General features: G+C 37.8%; 1 protein-coding gene across 1 annotated transcript in view; it reads left to right on the top strand.

The window, feature by feature from the left end:
- LOC150086960 (KICSTOR complex protein SZT2-like) overlaps positions 1–22,592 on the top strand; it is a 1,378,951-nt gene that overhangs the window by 866,206 nt on the left and 490,153 nt on the right. Inside the window, exons 42-43 of the mRNA XM_090372336.1 lie at positions 1,106–1,270; positions 21,533–21,626. Of these exons, the coding sequence (XP_090228462.1) occupies positions 1,106–1,270; positions 21,533–21,626 (259 nt within the window). The remainder of the gene's footprint in view (positions 1–1,105; positions 1,271–21,532; positions 21,627–22,592) is intronic.

The following is a 22,592-nucleotide window of genomic DNA, read 5'->3' as shown; positions in this document are numbered from 1 at the left end:
GCTAAGTAGTCAATTTCACCATCTGTTAAATATAGATGGAATGATTTCTAGCATTACAACACTATTTACTTTCAAAGTAATGAAGAATCTTCAACACTTTCATTGACATTTTTGTATTTGTCACCCACTTATAAGCTTGTTGTTAACTTATGTACTGTTCACTATGCTGAACTGAAATTATTTGTTGAATTTCAGTTAGTTTTACTTTTTGTCCCTGCTCAAAAAAAACAAATAGATTGCTTTTTAAATTTGTACATTACTGTAGTAATGCTTTTTCCTTGTACATTATTTAGGATGTTTAAAGATGATGGTAGCTGATGATGCATGTAACCCTCAGTTGTTACTAGCACTTTACTCCTTCAGTGATCATTCTCTGGTCATTCTTATCCACTCACTTTTTTTTTCTCTCCATATTTTACTCTGATTTAATTGGAAAATCACTTCAGTTCACTGTAGAGTAACTGAAGTCTTTCCAAGGCAGTTTTTTTTATTAAAATTTAGAAAAATCTATATCGAGTAGGGGGTAAATGTTCTGCAATGTTGCACTACCATGTATGTAATTTTACACAATTGCTGTTGGTATTAAAGATATGATATGATATGATGCTCAAATTTTATGTTTTTGCATTTTCAGTAATTTCTGTCAGTTTTGTAAATGCTCTTGTACTTCCTTGCGAATTATTATTACATTAAAAAAAAAAAACATTCTGAATACATTAGAATTTACTTTTATTCAGGCAATACAAATATTGTTTGTATGAACTAATCAAAAAATTTTATGAATATTCAAAATATGTATAAGTGCATATTTTGAATATTCATAAATTTCACAGTTTACATTAAATTTAATATTGCCTTTGAGTATATCTGACATAACTATTCCAGGACATTATGCAGGCATTAAATTTCACATTAATTCAAAGTAACCATGTCTGCTCTAAATAGATTATTGTTTTCACAACAGAATAGTGTAATTTGTGTAGCGCTTTGTTTTAATGAGTATGGTTAAATTTAAACATAAATAATATAAATTAAATGGTTGTTGAATATATATATATATATATATAGATAGATATATTTACGATTTGTTTCTTTTTTTATTTAGTTCATTCAGAAGCCTTTTCAAGAGCCTACAAAAGTTCTGCACTTCACTGTTCCTCTTGAACTTATACACTATATCCATGCCATCCATGTGTATCTGAGACATAATTTACTTCATTTCTTGCACAACCCAAAATATACTGATAGCAGAAAGGAGAATCATTTTAAAGTAAGTAAAGCACTGACAAGATTACTTGTGAAGGTAGCAATTGTAGCACTTATCCACGTATATAGTTGGTTTTGCTTTCCTTTCTTTTTCTGTATAATACAAGTACAGTTACAAGTATTATAACATTTTTTTTCTTTTAATATGTACTATTGTATTGTCTTCTACAAATATTGATATCAACCTCGAATGTATAGAGCATCATAGCTCTGTTATGTACAATATCAAATGTATTGTATTATATATTTTATATGGATTTTGGGTAGTTGCTTATTTATAATATGGATGTGTTCTTAGAAATCAATGAAAATTTTTTTTCCACTGAAATAATTGAAATGAACAAATTTTAATCATATACATGTTGTTATTAAATTCCACATGAAAAGCAAATTAACTCTTCTGACTTTGAAATTTTAATTACAGACTCAGCATTAAGTTAAATAACATTTTGAGGATGGGATCATTAGTGGATGCCATAGACAGTTTTTTTTTTTTTTTTTTTTCCTGTTTTTTTATGACTGAGTGATATCTCTAAAAATTCTCTGAATATAGAAAATTGAGCTTCTTAAATGGTCGATCATTAAACATATACCTATACCTATACATAAAGAAATAACCTAGATATTCCATCAAAATTTGAATTATAGATCAGTTTTTTTTACCAGCTGCTTAGGCAGAAATTTTAAAAGAATTGAGTACAACTATCTCACCTCCATAGCCGAGTGGTCAGGAGTGGGGATGCAGTAGCTCACATTCTTTGAGTAGACTGGCGTTCAAACCCTTGACTGCTATATACGGTGATCTGTCCTTTGGACTAGCATGGCAAATTATGGTCCATTTCCCTCAGCATGAATTGTTGAGGAGGCTTCCATCCTGCAGTGGGTTGATAATGGCTGCAGTTTACCTTTACCTTTTATCTCATTTGCTTCCTGGAAACAAACAATTTAATGAATTAAATTCATTCCATGCAGTTTATTTCAAGATTAGCTCTTAAAAAAACCAGTACTGCAGTGTTCTGGTTTTGGAAGAAATGATATATATTAGACATGACTATTAAAGCTGAGCAAAGGTGCTGTGCCACTTTGACGAAAAGAAAATGTGTGGCTGTGGTTAATTTAGACGTAGAAGAAGTCTTTGATACTACTTGGCAGTATCATGTCCTTTTGGTTTGCTGGACCAGTTCCCGGTTAATTCTCCACATTAGAACATACCAGTTTGAGTTTTTTTTTTTTTTTTTTTTTAATCTGAGTTCATTGTTCATTGTCGATTAACTCCTGGGTGGATAACCCAGGAGTTAATCAACTCCTCAGAGGATACCGAAGTTGATAAAGGCAGTAGTGCTTTCCCCCATTAGTTCCAGTGGTTTTCTGCCCACACAAATCAGTGCATAAATACACACTTGTACAAATATATTATACAATGTAATGTTAGATGCTATTGTGCTGTATAAATAATAACAACAAGAAATTTATACTTTTTATCAACTTGAAGTCTCAGCCAGAATTCACCTGCGTTCCTCCTGCAAAGCAATTGCCAGAGCTGGTTTGAAAAAAGGCCATATTGACCATGATGGTCCAATTTGTTCGGAATAAGGTTCATTGGGACTGAGTTCCAGACTGTGGACTGGCCTTTTTGACTCTCAGTGTATGTACATAGAGTGTTTGTAGTGCTTATAGTGACAGGTCTCATTTTCATAATATGGCAACGTTACAGGAATGTATAATTAATAGGTTAGGTTAGTTTGTTTCTGACACTACTACCAACAGCCCAAGTCTCATTTGCACTCCTTATGATGTTCATGTACTGAGGTATGTTCCTATAATCTCTTGGATTGCTCTGTGATACACTGGCAGATGGTGTGTATTAGTCACAAACTACTCTATGTGGTTCGTTGAACATATTCCATGAATTTGTGAGGCCATTCAGACCTTTTTGAAAGTTTATGTATTTTGCCTGTGGTCTTTCATCTTTGAATATGATCAACAACACTGGACCTTGGAAAGTTCAGACAAGCTTCATTTGCATGCACAGAAAAATTACTGATATGAAATCCAGCCACCATCCACTGTTGAAAGTCTTATACTGGCTTTTAATTTTTCTGTTGCTGCACAAGGAGACCAGTAAGATTTATATTGGTTTGCCTGAACTGCATGGAGGAAGGGGTCTGCTGGAACATTACCCCAATATCGATGCAAAAGTGTGTGAATACTTTTGTACATATGATGTTTATTGTACACTGATCTCATAATTTCTTGTCAGTTGCAGACCAGGAATATTATTACAGCAAATATTCAAATTTCAATAATTAAAATAGAAGCATGGGCTTTAGGAATGGTTATTGTACACAGTACTAAAATCTACAGCCATCTACTTCTGTAAGCAGTACAGTTATCAGTCTTCTGTCTCATCCCATTTGAATGAATCTTTTTTGATCCTAAATTGGTTAATTTCTACCATAATAGACCCTATAAAAATCAAATGATGCAAGAAAGCAAGCTTATACAGCATCAAAAAAAAAAAAAAAAAAAAAAAAACATTTCATCTATCCATCCCTTCCAGTAGTTTGTCTAGTTCTTCCTTGAATTTATTCATATGAGTGATTATTTAATTTGCGGACTGGTTCAAGGTCTTATCTTAATTGAAATCATTTGAATCTACTGTGGATTTCTCCTTCTAGAAATATTCTCCCTTGAACTTTACACACTTTTACCACCGTTGCACCCATGCATTAAATGCTTCGTGCAAGCTGTTTTCGAAAGACTGCGAAGTGCTTCCGCTGTAGCTCTGTGAGCATCATTGTGTGGATTGTGAAATACTTGCCTTTCAGAGCTTTCTTCAGACGTGGAAACAAGAAGAAATCACATGGAGATAAATCCGGTGAATGAAGCAGATGTGGCAGAACCTCTGCACCTATGGCAGTGATCACTGGCTACACAATATTACCCGTATGGGACCTGACATTGTCTTGATGAAGAAACCACTTCACACTGGAAAGCTCTTGAATATTTCTCATGAATGGCACAGTGAAGTTTGACCCTGAGAATCTCAGATTATGCTTCCTTATTCATAGTTGTTTCACAAGGCACAAAATGTGTAACAAGAATGCCTTTTATGTCAAAAAGCACAAGAACCATTTGTTTGTCAGCTGAACAAGAAGCTCGAAATTTCTTGTGTCTTCATGAAGGCGAATCAGAATGCTTTCACTCACTCAACTGTTTTCTCGTCTCTGGATCATAGTAAAAAATCCAAGTTTCATCACAAGCCACTATTCATTTAAAATTTTTTGACCCTGTGTTTCAAAACGATCAGTCGTTTCTTTGCACAAGTCTACTCTCTGCTGTTTTTGTTCTGAAGTCAAATTGTATGGAATTCAGTGGGCACAGATTTGCAAAATTTTCAGGTGATCTTTCACAATATTGTAAACGCTACTGTTTGAAATGAACATTCTAACAGCTAATTCAAGAAGTGCAGTTCACCTGTCTTCATCCAAGATTTCTTGGGCCTCTGCAGTTTTCTGAGTAGTTGTTGTAGAGGAAGGCTGACCAGGTCTTGGGTCATCTGCAACAGACTTGTGGCCTTCATTGAATTGCTTGTGCCATTTAAATATGGCCGTCCTACCAAGACACTCATTACCTTATGCTTCATTCATCTCTTTAACTGTTTCTGATTCATTTAAACCCCATCTGACACAATAACGAATCACATGTTGGTTTTCATTCTGTATGTCTAACATGATACTTGCTTCAAAACAGTCGTCAGTGACATGCAGCTAAAAAAGGTGAAGTTGAAGCCAATGTCTCATCCTCTACCCCAACGTCTCAATAGCGCACTGGGCATGCATAGTACTACTCACAACAACTGCCTTTGCACAGTTGGACTGACTCAACTACTACCTCTTTTGTTTATCATAGGTGATGTAAATAGACATCATCCCTTGTGGGAATCTCCTCAGTTAGATAAACAAGGTTGATTGATTGAAAAATTATTAGATGAGCAAAACCTTTCTTTCTTGAATGCTCTTTTCTTACATCCATTTGCCCAATGGGTCAGCCTTGGGTATTGACATCTCAGTATGCTCACCAGTTTTTGTATCCACTCATCATCTCTTATCCACTCTTAGCTACAAACACTTCTCAATAGTCTGAATAATACTGTCAAATAATATCTTCCACCACGCAAAAAAAATATGAAAGTTCCATAAAGCTAATTGGAAAAAATTTACAAACCTTGCTACGATAAATTAACAGATCATCTCTTCTCAGTTGATAAACATTTCCAAGGTGCATGTTTCAAACCAAATCCTAACAGTAGCCAAAGCTTCAATATCTCACACATCTGGGAGGATCCAGAAGCAAGGTGAAATAATGAATGTAACATTGCCAAAAAAAAAAAAAAATAAAGCCTGGAATAATTTTTGAAAGTATCTCATTGCTAACAATCTCATAAATTATTAAAAAGCAAGAGCTAAAGCTAGATACATTCAGCACAAAAATAAAAGGGAATCCTAGATCCATTTTGCCTCCGCAATTAATAGGAATACTGATATTTTCATGATATCGAATAAAATCAACTACTCAGTGGTAGATTTCTCTCAATACCAACTCCAATAATAACCTGGAATGGACAAGACAACTGAATGTGATGAAATCGTAAACACCTTGTAGAAAATTGCAAGTATCAACAATATCAGCTACACCTGCTTTTTGAAAAAATAAAGCCATGGCTTTAAAATACAGACTGAATTCCAGTGCCACTCAAGAACTTCTTTTAGTCCTTCCTATAGTGAAAGGCTCTTATAATCAGCCTTTCACTCTAGAGGGACTAAAAGGAGCACTGGCTAAATCGAAAAACAATGCTACAGGTCCTGATAGAGTCCACTACCAAACAATCAAGAACTTAGTGAAAAATTACTTCATAATTTTATACCCTTATGTAATAGAATTTACATGGAAGATCATTTCTCATATCGCCCTTGGAAATATTCCATAATGATTGTTTTCTCCAAACCAGGAAACAATCATACACATCCAGCACATTATTGTCTAGTAGCCCTTACAAGCTGTATAGGAAAATTTCTGGAAAAAATGGTCAGTAACTAACTGACATGATCCTGGTAACTTAATACTCACTGAGCATAAATCAATTTGGCTTCCATTAAAATAAATCATCAGTGGACCTCATGATAAAGACTGAGTCAAATATCCAAAATACTTTCCTTTAGAACAAACACATATTTATGATCTGCATGGACATAAAGAGGCATTTAACATAACTTGGCAAAGTTTTTAGGTACCTGTAGGCTGCAAAGTACCTACCAATTTTAATTTATTTTTTCCAGGTGAGATATCAAAAATATATGCCCATGAAGATCAAAACATACCTCTGTGCTTGAGTACCTTACCATATCATGTCATTCACAAACTGCATTGAAAGGTAGCCACAGGTTTAATAAGTAAAATAGAGTTATAGACTGAAAACACTGGATACAGAGGCGCCTCCGTAGCCAGGTGGGCAGGAGCAGCAGTGCTGTAGCACACACTTCTTGATTAGACCCGGGTTCAAGCCCGTGACCACCAAATACGGAAGATGCGGAAAGGTCAGGGAATGACCGCCGCATATCCCAGGAGCAATATGGCCTTAGTTGCTAATGCTTCTAAAAACCAAATAACTAACAACAAACTGGATACAGAATAACAGAAGCAAAAATCAGTATTACATTTTTGTAGTCTCTTGACATGGGCACCTGTATGTGGTGGGGAACCTCCCAGTGATGCTGCTGGCCTTCCAGATTAGCATCACTGGGATCCAGTGCCCTGGTTCCAGGGTTACACTATTGGAATCTGGTGTGTGTGTGTGTGTGTGTGTGTGTGTGTGTGTGTGTGTGTGTGTGTGTGTGTGTGTGTGCGTGCGTGCGTGTGTGCATGCGTGCCACAGCCTGTGGAAACTTGGAGAGGAGATCCTGGTGGGTGAGGAGCCCAGCCCTAATACACCACTTTGGCTGCTGCTTCAACAAGATGGGAGGTCCCAGTCTGGCCCAACTGGGATCATTCGGCAAGTGATTCTTACTGCTAGAGTCAGCTGCATTCCAGTAAGAGTCTCCCTACCTTTGGTCCTGGGATGGGGTCAAGACTTATTAGAAATGTGGGTATGATGCTCCTAAGCGATCCTGACACCCCCCATTCATTTACACAGTACCTGCTAGTTTCCAAGTGGGTGTCCCCTCATAGGGATCCATGGTGGGTGAGGTACATAGTAGAGCAGCTGAAATTTTTATTTTACTCCTGTGAGTAATATAAATCCTTCCTCTTTCTTTTGGGGTCCCTACCTAATCAGTTTTGGCTCTTTTTATGGAGGCGTCTGCAAACACCTTCATAAAGAGCCAGGACTGAGGACACGCCACCAAACTCCATAAAAAGAGCCAGAACTGAGGAAGAGCAGTGTCACCATTAGTGACATTGCTCTTCCTCATTCTCCATTCCACCAGAGAGCGCTGCATTCTGGCAACCTTTTGGTCGAAGCTTCAAGTACAAAACATGCTGAAAAAAAATACTGAAAATCACATTGATGGGGAAGGGGAAATGTCTATCATTGTAATCCTCCACAAAACTCTGAACTCTTCATGCAGTGTCATATCAGAGTGGGACCTTCTTTGTGTCTCTGAACAAGAGATCTGCTCTGAATTGAGAGACCAAGGAGTGATGACTGTGTAGAGAATATCAGTGCGAAAGGATTGGAATCTTGTTCCTACCCAATTCTCATCCTAACAGGCTCCAAGTTACATCAAGACAGACTACTTAAACTGCCCAGTGAGTGAGGATTTACATTCCAAACCCACTGAGATGTTTTAGATGTCAAAAATATAGACACTTATAAACAGCTTATCATGGTACCTGTGCTCAATATGGTACAAAAGACAGCAATAACAAGGAATGTTCAGCTTCCAAACTGAGGTGTTTAAATTGCTAAGAAGAGTACCCTGCTTACTCTAGAGCATGCCAAAGGTGGAAGGAGGAAAATGAAATCCAAAAAACTGAAAACAGAACTGAATATCTCATACCAAGAGGCCAGAAAATTCAACTAATAAATAGTGGGAAGTGTTCATATGTCCAGAAGGTTTCTGTGAAGCATACCATCAATACGCAAACTGAGATGACTATACCACCAAGACAGTCATTCACTCCGATTGCATGCTATTTATTGCATTCACAGAAGCCCACATAAAAACACAGTCAGCTGCCTCTCCTATATCCAAACCTCTAGTTCTCTAACACTACCAAAATCAAGTGGTAAAGAAAGGCTACAAACATCAGAAGAGCCACCTGCAATACAAGAAACATTGAATGTAAAGGTTAAGGAGGTACCAGATGATTTAGTCCTGGAACTTGTCACAGAAGAAGAAGATATGGATACAGGAAGTTAAAGCAGTACTAAGTAAACTGGGCCCTCAGTCCTTCGGAAACCACTGGATGGACCGCAAAAATCTAAATAATGGGTGCATTCATATTTCTAGAATGGAACAGTCATGGATTCCGTAAAAATAGTGACAACATCAAGGCGCTCCTGAGTAAACACGAGCCAAATTGCTTTTGCTTACAGGAGACATATTTCAAGGCAAATGAGGACCCTTACTTGCATAACTTTTTTTTTTTTTTTTTTTTTTTTTTTTATGTGAACCCAAACACGAGAGGTATTAGAACCTATAGTAGTTAGTACCGTGCTTGGGTTGGAGGTTGAGAAGATGAAAGAAGATATTTGTTGACATTGGACTTGAACTTCTGTAGATTGCAATTTTCAGGAAATACGTATGAAGGAAGGTTGTTCCAGAAAATGGCAGTTGAATGAACAAATGAAGAAGATGAAAAGTTGGTTCTGTGAGTTTGCAGTTGGACAGTAAATGAATGTTGGCTGGTGGCGGCATGTGTTCGGACTGTTCTGAAAGAGAGAGCGGGGATTATAGAAGCCAATTCAGAAGAACAGTGCCCATGGAAGTATCTGTAGAAGAGGCACGCAGCAGAAACAGTATGTCTATGAAAAAGCGAGTGGAGAGACTCTGTTAGAGATGAATCATTAATTAACCTAACTGCCCTCTTCTGAATGGAATCAAGAAGCCTGAGAGAGGTTTTGGGGGCACCACCCCAGATGTGGGAACAATATTCCATGGCAGGGCAGATTTGCGATATATAAAGAGTAAGCAGTTGTTTGGAAGAAAAGTAAAATTGAGAGCGAAAGAGAAAACCAAGTTTTTTAGATGCAGAGGAAGCAATATTTGTAATGTGCTTGTGCCAAGAGAGATTAGAAGTCAGGGTGATCCCCAAAAGAGATATATCATTTTGGCTAGAAATCGCAGTGTCACTAAAGACAATATCTCGCAAAAAGAATCCTTTTTGCGAGATATAAGACAAGACTGAGTTTTAGGAGGGTTGAAATCAACAAAGTTGTCATTGCCCCACTGGAGAATTACCTGAAGATCGGCATTTAAGGAATTGGTAGCAGATTTTCGAGAACAGGACAACGTTTCTCAAAATGGAAAGTGGAATGCAATGTGCTATCATCGGCAAAACTATGGATAGGATTTCCAGTCAATGGAAGAAGGTCATTAATATACAAGAGGAAAAGAGTGGGGGAAAGAACTGAACCTTGGGGGACACCAGCATTAGTGGAGAAGTTAGAAGACAGAGAGCCATCACCCTCAGTAAGCGATCAGAGAGAAAACTGGATAACCAATTACTAAAAACAGTGGGCAAACCATAAGACGGAAGCTTTTTTGGAAGACCTTTATGCCAAACACGATCAAATGCCTTTGAGATGTCAAGAGCAACTATTTGTGTTTCACCGAACCTTTCCATTGAATTAGTCCATAAATGGGTAACATAAGCCAGAATATCACCAGTGGATCGACACACTGACGGAATCCATACTGGCGATCGTTGATCAGACGGAAGATTTGTAGGTACTTTAAGAGTTGGCAGTTAATTGATTTCTCCATTACTTTAGAAAGAGTAGAAGTAATTGCAGTGGGACGATAATTGGATGGGAAGGATCTGTCACCCTTTTTAGGAACTGGCTGGATATGAGCAAATTTCCAAGCAGAAGGAAAAACACCTTTGGAATAAAAAAGTGAAAAAAGACGGCAAAAAATAGAAGTAAGTTCAGGAGCACAGGTTTTGAGAACAAGTGGAGAAATACCATCAGGACCTGGAGCTTTCTTAGCATCAAGATTCATCAAAATCCTTCTGATATCCTTTTGACGGAAGACCATAGGAGGCATTGAATGAAGCGTGTTGGGAATGGTGGGAGGTGTTTTACCAAGATCATTAATACATGAGCTGGAAGAAAAATGGGATGCTAGCAGGTCAGCTTTATCCTTGGCTGAAGTGACAACAGAACCATCTGGTTTGGACAGAGGTGGGAGCAGAGATGGGCAAAAGTTGCGGACAATAGCTTTGGCAAGAGACCAGAATGCTCGGCTACCATTAGGGCAAGAAGCAAGTTTTCTACTTTTAGCCTGTTCAAACTCTAGTTTGGACTGATTAATAACTGCTTTACAATTGTTGCGAGCTTTGGTGTAGGCAGAAAATGAAACTGAAGAATTAGAAACAAGCCGATTACGATATGCAAAGTTCTTCTCTTGGACAGCCTTAGCACATTTATTGGAAAACCAAGGTTTAGATAAAGGAAGAGATTTTAAAGTGGAGTGTGGGATAAAGGATTCCATTCCTGCAAGAATAATTTCACTGACACGATCTGAGCAAACGTTGACATCAGAAGTTTTGAAACAGTAATCCGGCCAAGGAAAAGAAGAAAAGAAGTCTCGCAGGTCATCCCATTTTATTATTATTATTATTATTATTATTATTATTATAATTAGCCATATGGTGCAAGGAAGCCTGAGGCTTTTGCTGCACTAGCCAAAAAAAAAAAAAAAAAATTCTGAGTTACCCCTGAGAGAGTGAGTGAGAGAGAGAGAGAGAGAAGAGGGAGGCGGTCAGAAATAGAAGGGAATCACCAAGAAAGAGAAGAATGATGATATCCAGCTCAGGACCCTGGGTGTGCCAAGCCCATACTCACCAGAAGTGAGCCCCTGGGGGTGATTTTTGCATTCTTGTAATGCCAAACAGCGCAAGGTTGGGAATAGACATGAGATAAAGGTTCCATTGGAGAAGAGACAATCACCAAGTTGTGATCTGAAGTGCCTAAAGGACGTCTCACTTCGACCGTGTACTTAGAAGGGTTGTTTGTGAGAAAAAGATCAAGCGTATTGGCTGTATGATTAGGATTGTCCGGTATTCTTGTAGGTAAATGAACAATCTGTGCTAGGTCATTAGTAATTGCAAAAGCCTCAGCATCTCGACCTGCTGGGTCGGTGTGACTAGAAAACGGAAGCCAGCTGGAGTTGTAAACATTAAAATTACCTCACTGTTAGGAAAGTTGGATTGGAGAAAGTCAAGTTGCAAAGAGAGGAATTCAAAGAGCTCCAAATGATTAGTGGAGTTGGGAGAATGGTAGAGACAACAGATGAATTTGACACAATGAGGTAAAGAGATTTTAAGCCAGAGAAGACAAAGAGAGAGGCGATTCCAAATTGCCAAGTCTCTGACAGGGAATATCAGAATGGACATATGCACAAGTACCACCTTTGAGGCGAAAGAGTCATACAGCGAATAATTTGGGCATCTGAGATGAGCAGTAGTTGAATCATCCGATAACTGAGATTCTGTCAAAAAAAAGTACATGGGGTTTGGCAGACTGCAAGTGGAAATGGACATTGTTGAGATTAGAATTGAGACCACGTATATTTGTGAAATGAATTAGGAAGTGCTTGGGAGGTTTAGATCTTTTCGCAATTAAGCTTGCTCTATTAGTTTGACAATTCATGGGGTATTCAATAGTGAGAAAAAGTGGGTGGGACATGCTGTATGAAGTAATGAAATTTTTGGATATGACGTACATATGGTAAGAATATACCCAGATCCTTGACATTACGTGGCCTCGACAATGCTCCCCGCATACACACTACTCGGACTCCCTCCAGTCACTATCTGGCAGAGTAGAGGTAGCAAGATTATACGCTAGCTGATCCAGAAGCCTCCTGGAGAGTTGCCAATAGGTTCAGTCTGGTGTACTAACTAGCGGCCGGCCTGCAAACACCGTTTTAGAGCTGTACCCTCGAAATGTAAGGAATATTGGATCTCGCCATGACGTTCATCATAACCTCAAAAGTCATCAATCATACTGCATTTTTGACCGGAACTTAGCTCTAGAGACTAAACATGGGTTCCACCACTTGAAGCCTCCGGTGTGCAAAGTGGTGGTATTTCATCGGTTGATGACAGTCATCTACCACTGTTCAGTTATTAGCAAAGAGAAAGCTGAGGATGGACCTTCCAATGGAGGAGTCACCATCCTTGTGAGTAACCACACCCCTTTCAAACTATGTCACTTATCACCCACTTAGAGGCTATAGCAGTTCAACTTTCAGTAGTGTTCCTCTTAACTGTTTGCTAGATTTATTTCCTGCCTGGGAACAACATCTTCCAGGCAGACCTCGATGATCTCATTAGGCAATTGCCGTCCCCTTTTCTGTTAATAGGACCATGTGAATAGGACACAGAGTATCATGACCACTGTTCAGTGGTCATTATACTCTGTGATATAGTGCTGACATTAATGGAAGGGGTCAGACCATATAAGTGGATGCTCAAAAATCTGGCCCTTCTGTGGGACATTCACCTTTTTCTACATGTCTACTTGTACATTTACTGAAATTTACCTCTCTATACGATCCACTTCTCTCCTTCCTCTTTTTACATGGGAGGTTGAAGACAATCTTTATGGTGATGATCACTTCCCCGTGATATCCATCCTTTGTCATCAGAGACCTTACCACCCATCTAGGATACCATGTTGACTGGAATGCCTTTGAAGATCTGTCGTCATATGATACCACCACAGTCAGCAAGGAGCCAATTAATGACACAGTAATACACATTACAGACAGTGTTTCCAAGCAGTGGCAATTGTAATTCCAAAGACATTGACTTGGTTTCCACCATTTCCAAAACCATGGTGGAATACTAAATTTAGAGCAGCAAGAAAGGCTCAAAACAAGGCTTTGGAGATATTTTGCCATTAACCTAAAAAGATAACCTATTAGATTACCTAAGAGCCTTCAAATATGCAAGTGCCACAACACATTGCATAAGGTGCCAGAGTCGAAGGAAACTTGGATCCACTTCACATCTTCTATCAATCATGCTTCATCACCTAAGCTTGTTTGGAATAAAGCCTGGAAAATGAAGGGCAGATACACATCACACCCTTCATCGATCCTAGAGCATAATGGATGTGCAATTGCAGACCCAACTGCAATTGCAAATACTCTTTGGGAGACATTTGATGAAATGAGGAATGGGAACTCCTTAATATTTCTGAGGTAGAAATTACTGAAGAACTTAAGGCAGAATGTGTCATTACTGCCAAAATAAAATTGATCAAACAGGATGGTGTCCTTACACCACAAGAAACATTAAACCTTACCTTCAACACTCCAAATCCACCTACATCAGTTAAAGCTGGCTACCTTTCCTGTAAGATCCGACCATATATTCAAAATCCACTTAGATGCTTTAAATGTCAGAAGCATGGACATTCTCAAACAACGTGTCAAGGTAAGGCCATTTGTCCCTTGTGTGGCTAACCAGACCACTCCCAAACTGAATGTACAGCAGTGATACCAAAGTATCCAAACTGCGAAGGTGCTCACCCCACATATTCCATAACTTGTGAATTGTGGAAAATGGGTAAGAAATACTGAAGTACAAGGTAGAGAAACATCTCTCATACCAAGCACAAAAACAAAGACAACCAAGCCACACGAAGACAGTTCCCCCAAGTTGGGAACGTTAACAAAAGAGAAAAATGCAACTTTTCACACAATAAACTAACTGATGGTATAGTTTAGGGCTAGAACCTCAGGTTTTGTAAAGAGTTTAGCCAATGTACAAGTTAGTGCAATTGCATCATTTCAGTACATAGCCAACTACTTAATTAGTTATAAATTGGCATCGTTAAGTACAGCTAGGTCGCGATTAGTGCGACTAATGAATCCCATGAAGTAGTCGTATTATTCGAATTCGCAATATTCAAAGTTATTATGTGTAAAATACAGTAATTGGTTCCAGCTCGATGGCAATAGGTAATGAAAAATTTTAAACATACGTTTTTATGTTTATTAACGAAATATTGCAGTAAAGGATAAAAACAATATACTTATAATTTAAATTTATTATTAATAAAGTCATACAGTACTGTAATTATGGAAAGCAAAATAAAAACAAAAAAAATTCTAAACATCATTCCTAAAGGTAAGCTTACACTGACAAAAACATCTTTACTGTCTTTCAAAATATTTTAGCAGCATAGACTGAACTGTTTTCTCCTTCTTTAAATCTTCGTACATATGCTGGTAGATGCAGAGTGCTTTATCCACATCTCGGCGAATTCAATTGAGGTTAGGGTCAGCATCCATAATTTTTTGCTTCACGACTTCCACAGCTCGAAAGATATCTTCGAATTCCTCGAGAGTGAACTTCTTCACTTTCACATTATCTCGTTCTTCAGCATCATTGTCGGCTTCTTCAAATGCCCTTTGTTGATCTGAAAGTAGGAGTCATCATCAGTCAATTCTTCTGAGTGTGAATCGAGCAGTTCCCGAACATCGTCATTTTCTAGTTCATCAATTCCAAGTTCTCTTCCAATATTTGTTATTTCTTCTATAACAGTTTCTTCGAAACCACTACTATTTGCACGATGAGGCAAAATGCGCTTCCATACTCCACACACATGTTGTTTGCAGTTATTTGTTGCCAAGCATGCTGAATATTTCTTTTGCATGTCTGATGTTATAATTTTTCCAGAATTCTGTTAAAGAAATTGCATTGTCTCCTGTAGTTTTAGTAATTGCCTGTTCAAATGATTTTCTTATGTAGTAGGACTTAAATGTTGTGATGGTCCCTTGATCAATGGGCTGCAACAAAGATGTGTTTGGTGGCAAAAAAAATGATTTTTACATTTTCACATAATGAACCGAATGTAGTTGGATGACCTGGAGCATTATCCAAAATTAGTAGAACTTTAAATGTGATGTTGCTTTCCTTGCAATATTTTTAAACAGATGGTCAAAAATAGCTTGAAAACCAATCAGTGAACACAGCTTGGGTCACCCATGCTTTCTTATTTAATCGTCAAATAACTGGAAGTGATCTATAGTTGTAACCTTTTAGAGCACGAGGATTTGAAGATTGATCAACAAGCATCGGTTTCAATTTAAAATCACCTTGAGCATTGTTTCCCGATAAAAGTGTTAGGCGATCTTTAGACACTTTAAATCCAGGTTGAGTTTTTTCTTTCTTAGAAATGTAAGTTGTGGAAGGCATCCTTTTCCAGAATATACCGGTTTCATCCACGTTAAATATTTGTTGATCAGTGTATCCACCATCTTTGACTATTTTTTTTAAAACATCAGGATATTTAGATGCTGCATCCTCATCTGCACTGGCCACCTCACCAGTAATTTTAACATTATGCAGCCGAACTCTATTTTTAAATCGATCAAACCAACCAGCACTCACACTAAACGTTTCTTCTACTTCATTATTTTTTTCTTTCACACTCTTAAACAAAATTTAAAGCTTTTGTCTGAATGGCTGCTGTGCTAAGGGGAATGCGTTTTTGATTGCAATCCTCAATCCATACAGTTAAAAGACGCTCCATTTCTATCATAGTAATACTTCTATTCCGTGTAGATGTTTGCAAACCACAAAAAGGTTGATGCAACTTTACATTTTGCGTTTATTTCCCCCGCGTGTTTTATGATATTCCATACCATAGATTCAGGCATTCCGACATCTTGTCCTATTTTAGAGTTGCTATGACTGCGTTCATGTCGTTCAGTCACATCAATTTTTTGCTCTAATCTAATAACGAGCCTCTTCTTTTTTGCGCTCGTAGTGTTTTTATCTGAAGGAATCTTCCTTTTTGTCCATTTTTTTATGTGCACTTTTAAAATGATTAAAACAAAAAATGAAAACTGACGTATATTACGACAGGCAGTAGCACATGCACTCGCAAAGATAAACAAGTGTAGCAGCGTCTAGTGTGAGACTAATCGAGGCTAATTGTCTAATGCGAGGCTAGCACAGCTAGCCTCGAATTAGACAATTAGCCTCGATTAGTCTTGGAGATGTCCTGAAGCCTCCAAGGCTTCAGGGCATCTCCAATTCGCAGTCTATACATTGAAGCTCACGAACCCCCTCTGCACCTCCGCAGAAAAATTTTACTACTGAAGTATGCAGCCAAAATAAAAAGTTGCTGTTTGCATCCTATTCACCCATACCTCTTCAATCCTCAACTAACTAATCTCTACAGAAATAAACCTAATAAAATAAGGCCAGCAGGCCTACGGCTTTTTGAAATATCACAGAGTTGGAAAGTTCCTCTTCACATTAGCCAACAGGTAATGAATTACTTTCATCCAACTTGAACTACCCCTCCTCAACTGAAATGTGAAAATTATTTTCTTTGATGGGGTAAGAATCTTCTACTGACTCACAACCTGAAACAACTCCATGCAAGTCATATTCAGAGCCATGTTGATTTCCTTCCAATATATACCAATGGGTCCAAATCTTAATCGGCCGTTGGAGCAGCAGCAGTGTTTCCCTCCACTATTATTTCAGCTTCCCTTCCACCTGAGTATAGCAACTTTTCCACAGAACTACATGGAATAAAATTAGCTCTATAAAATTTGAATCTTTACCTATCTTCAAAATATTTAATTTACACAGACTCTCAGCTCAAATGGAGCAATGCAAAATCCATTCCATACGAATCACCCTGTTTTAAACCAGATCAGGAAGTTGCTCTTGAAAATTGAACGTCAACAATTAGTGAACTTTTCGTGGATTCCAGCACATTCAGGGATAAAGGTAAATGAACTGGCAGATATATCGGCAAAAAATCCCTCCACATTAGATTTGACCTCTGCTCATATTGCAGCCTCTGACCATGAAAAGCAGCATGCCTTGAACAGTGGAAAAAGAGCTATGGCGCACCCAGATTAAAAACAAACTTTTCCAATTGAAACAGAAACCAAAATTTTAGCACTCAAGCATCCAACCAACTAGAAGGGAAGAAGTTGTACTTGCACGGGCAAGAATAGGACATACTCATCTGATCCACCTCTTATCTACTCACAGGTGATGATGCTCCTCAGTGTCCACACTCCTCAGTACAATTAACAATCAAACATATTCTTATCGACTGTTCTCAATATAACCAAGACAGAACATCAGTCCTGCTTTCTCTGAATAAACTACAAGAACCAATATCACCAGAGCATATTATAGGTGACAAGGCAAACATTAATGAACTTTTCTGTTTTCTGAAAAAAAAATTGGAATTTATCATCGCTTCTGAATAGTTTCTAAAATGACATCGAAATGCCTTCAATTCTAAATTATTTCCTAACACAGATGGACAGATGCACTATAGCCAGTGTAGCTTATGCGCCATTAAACACCCATTCACTGTCAGATTCCATATACCTCATGACCAAGAAATGTTGACATTTTGGTAAAAGGTGATGAAACGTGCCATAAACACCCTCAATCAATCAAACAAACAAACATCCAATAAATCCAGAAAAGTCTTGCTACTCTGTGAGTTAATAACTCACAAATTCCAGTCAATATCTGGAAGGTTAAAATCCCCATTATAAGACAATCTGATTTACATGCCCACTTTGTTTCTGTACAGTTGTTCATTATACTCATCATATTCATTAGTCTGCTAATGAATGAGTATTACCAAATCCACAGTCCTCTAATGAATGTGATGTTGATTCATTTTTATGGTGATTATGTCACCTCAAAATGAATCAATATTGCACTGGCCATCCATATCAACCAGATGCACTGCCTTAGATTTTATGTGTTTCTTAACTAAGAGCATAATAATCCTCCATTTCCTGTCCTTTCTGCATTCTTTGTACCCATATTCAAATTCTGAATTTCTTGTGTTTGAGTGACACCCATGTCTCCAATTTCCCTGTAGTATCTGCATTTTATGACCTAACTGTACATCAAATTCATTAAATTTATTTACTATACTCATAGCATTATTGTACATGAAAAAATATGTGCAGCTGTTTTTACTTTTGGTAACTCTAATACAGCCATGTATATTTTTGTTCCGCGAGTAGCCCCTTCAGGTCCTGAATTCGACACCTTGCTTTCTAGGCTGCTGCACATTACAATAGAAGCAGTGCTAGAATCACTTACACCTCTGCCTGGAGATGCTATTAAACTGTTAGTTTGTATATCTACCCCCCAAGCTAGCACATTTCTGACCCTTCTAACACTGCCTCAATAGCTTCAGCAAATATTCTTGTATCCCTTCTATTTTAGTATATTCCACTCCTGTTAAAACAGTCTATCCTGTTAACAAGCACAGATCCTGCCCCATGAGCCTTGCACAGTTTCTTCAGGGGTAAATTGATTGACAAGGTTCTTGTCATGTACTCCCTCCCATCATGTCTGGGAAAAATTGCTAACACCTTCAATTTCAGTCTAACTTGCAACTGTTTTCTGAATATTACCCTACTTGTTGAATAAATCCTTAGATTTCCTACTCTTAATATCATTAGTGCCCTTAAAGGATGATAGCTGCTCTACAGTATCATCATCCAAGGCTGACATACCCTGTTCCTATTTCACCTATGCTTTTTACAAAACATATTTTCCTTTTCCCTGACATTAGAATCACTGACTACAGCTGCCTCCTATTGGACCATTGCACTCTGCCATGGAGGATCTTGTTGGGTATTGTTTTGCCTGAGTGTGTTGTCTAGTGTTGTGCTGGAAGGGTCCTTTTTCAATTTCTTCAAAGGCACCCTCCCTGTTCTTTGTGCCCTCATATACATCTTTCAGGACACTGACTTAGTGGCTAAGATCCTCATACTCTCCACAACTAAATTACAGAAATACATTTCCCTCAACTATATCAAGTCCCATTATAGATAACTGCATTTGTCATGTCACAAGTAGAACAACAAATGTAGCTAAGATTCACAAGAGTGCCACCATCAATGGTTCTCTTCCATGCCAAAGCATTCTCTACTTTGAGCCTTTTGCTTTGTTGCTCTTGATTGGAGCATAAGTCTAGTATAAATTTTATTAAAAATTAAAATTAAAGCATAAAGAAAGAGGCAAGACTATAACAACACATACTATTACCAGATTATGTTATGTATTACATACTGCAGTCATATTTTTCTAAATAATTCTACTGCCTTTCTAACTTTTTCGTTAAAAACAAAAAAAATATACCAAGCTACATGATTAGAACCTTCAAACTACTTATTTACTAAATTGGTAATCCCATTGCAATGCTGAGTATAGGAGAATATTCAGCCAGGCAAAAACCACAAAAACTCAGTTCATGAAAATTTGGGCAGATAGGCTGAAAAGTGGCAACTGAAGTTTAACATTGACAAATGAATATTACTGCATATGGGTAGAAGTAATCCGAGAGGAGTGTACCAACTGTGTAGTACTACACTTAGGGTGGTAGAAAATGAAAAAGACCTGGGAGTAATTGTCCAGTCGGATATGAAGTTTTCTGAGCAGTGCAGACAGGTGCAAAAGCAGGTCAAGGGGTTTTGTCAATTATATACAGGAATTTTGCTAGCAGGGAAAAAGTGGTGATTGTTCCTTTGTATAAGGCAAGGGGAAAGAAGGGATCCTCTTACCAGGAGAGGCTTAAGTTCTGCAAATTTCAGCAAGGTTGTTATTGTTGTTATTTGGTTTTTAGGAGCATTAGCAACTAAGGCCATATTGCTCCGGGAATATGCGGTGGTCATTCCGTAACCTGTCCTCATCCTCCATATTTGGTGGTGACAGGCTCGAACCTCGGTCTAATCAAGAAGCGTGTGCTACACACCGCTGCTCCTTCCCACCTGGCTACGGAGGCACCACCCGTGAGGTGATCTGGTTGAGGTGTATAAGGCCTTGAATGGGTTGAGCACTCTGAATTCCGATTGAATTCTTCCACTTACTCAGATTACAAATCTAGGAGATCATAAATTCAAATTGAGGAAAGACAGTTGTAGAATAGAAGTGCGGAAATTTGCCTTTAGCCAGCAGATGGTTAATTGCTGGAACAAACTTCCATCTGTCATTGCAGAAGTTGATGGCTTAAATAAATTCAAGGAGGAACTGGACAAACTTTTAGTGGGGAATGTTTGTGTGAATTTTTTTTTTTGGTTGATGCTACATAAGCTCATATTCTTGCTTTCTTGCATCACATGCCTCTATTATTATTACTATGTCTTCTGTTTTTGATGAAACTCTTTCAATGAACTTGACATTAGGGCCATTGTTATAAACCAAACTTTGACTGAAAAATATAGGAAGAATGTAATGTGAATAAATAGCTACCTATTCATGTTCTAACTATCTGTTTATTTTCTGTCAGAAATTACACACAGATGGAAATCAGATGTTTCATGGTGTTTCTGCCACTTCATCAATGATTGCTCTCATTTTTACTCCAACAAAACTGACAATGTATGACATATGTGATTATGTATGTCAAACATCTGCCCATTCTGTTATCTGTAATGGTCAAGTATCAGTATGAGAAATCACTGATGAAGTCATAGTAATGTACCATGAATTGTCTGATTTCTATCTGTGAATAATTTCTGATGGAATTAGATCTCATGTTGGTTAAAAATGTTTCATCCCTCCTATAATATATTTACATTAATTACACTCCATGTCATTTAAAAAGCATCTTTGATGCAACATTTCTGAAGGGAGCTGAGTTTACAACAGTGCCCTCCTTGAATGAACAGTATTATCATTTGGTGTCATCTAACATCAAGTCAAGACAGAAATCCACATATACAAAACTCTGTTGTGTATGTGTTGGCATCTGAAAGCATATTGTATTAGTGGACAGCAGTTTTGTAGCTTGATATTAATTTAAAATTTCTATGTTATTAATAAAATTTAATTAGCGAATACTTTAAAACAAATTTTTTCTCCTGCCTAATAAAAATTGTAACATTTTCTGCTTTTCAAAACTGGCTGTCTGCTATGCCTGTATATTCATATAAATTCTGTATCTGGTAACATAATTGTTCACATTCTGGAATTCACATATACAAGATTTAATTTTTTTTTTAACCTGCTACCTTTATAGCCATATACAGAAGGGGAAACAGAAATGATGTTCAGTGATGAAGATGCCTTTCTTTATTACTGCTGCCAAGCATCGGGATATTCTGGAAGCAAAGGTAAGTTTTATATTTATAATTCTGTGCTTATTATCAGAAAACCTGCTTCTGCTCAAAAATGCATTTTATAATAAATGCAATCATGATATCATTTGCCACCTTAAATCATCAGTACTACTTGACTACATGTGTAAGGAAAGGATGACATGAATCTGTCAACATAATAAATATAAATATATAAATAAATATATAAAATATAATAATAATAATAATAATAATAAAGGGGCGCGATGGTCCAGTGGCTATGACACTGGACTACCAGCACAATGGACCCGGGGTTCATGTCCCTCTTTGGCAGAAGTGAATATGGCTCCATCGCCCTCCAGCGGACCTACCTTCCCTAAGATCACTGTGACGGTTAAGACAGATTTTTGCGCCATGTAGTGTCACTCCCAATAATTAACACTGCCACTGCATGTAAGACGAAGCTAAACAGGTCCACCACCATAGATGGATGATGTTGAAGAGAAATAATAATTGTACTGCATCAAGTGTGGCACACGATAAAGTCACTCGCGTTTGGTCCTTAGGCAGAGCGATCGGCTTGAAAAGTCAGAGACTGTCTCCCAAGGAAGACAGTAGAGCAAGTAGCGCTGTCCCCCCGACCCACCCCCCGTGTGGCTACCATAAGAGAAGGGCAAGACCATGTAGCTCACCAACTGGGAATGCTTCCTGCACAACTGCACTAGTGGCCACCCTGGAGGGAAGAAAACAGCAACGCATAGTGGATCATTGAAATGAATACATACATCATGCAAAAGTACTATGAAATAACCAAGCTAGAGACTGATATGACAATGTACAGGTCGAGACTATGTACCAAGTGGTTGGAATGATTCCCAGATATTCAAGTCATCGAATAGCAGACCAGAGAGGCATCATTGTCATGAAGAATCTGATAGCACCTGCAATCTTGGAAAAAATTAAGCATGAGCAATCAGCTGCAAAGAACAAAGAAAATGGACA

This window comes from Mastigoproctus giganteus, chromosome 4, assembly GCF_048544385.1.
Source record: "Mastigoproctus giganteus isolate SK-2022 chromosome 4, ASM4854438v1, whole genome shotgun sequence".
Lineage (NCBI taxonomy): Eukaryota > Metazoa > Arthropoda > Arachnida > Uropygi > Thelyphonidae > Mastigoproctus > Mastigoproctus giganteus.
The sequence above is the reverse complement of the archived record's forward strand: the minus strand, read 5'-3'. Positions and strand labels throughout refer to the sequence as shown.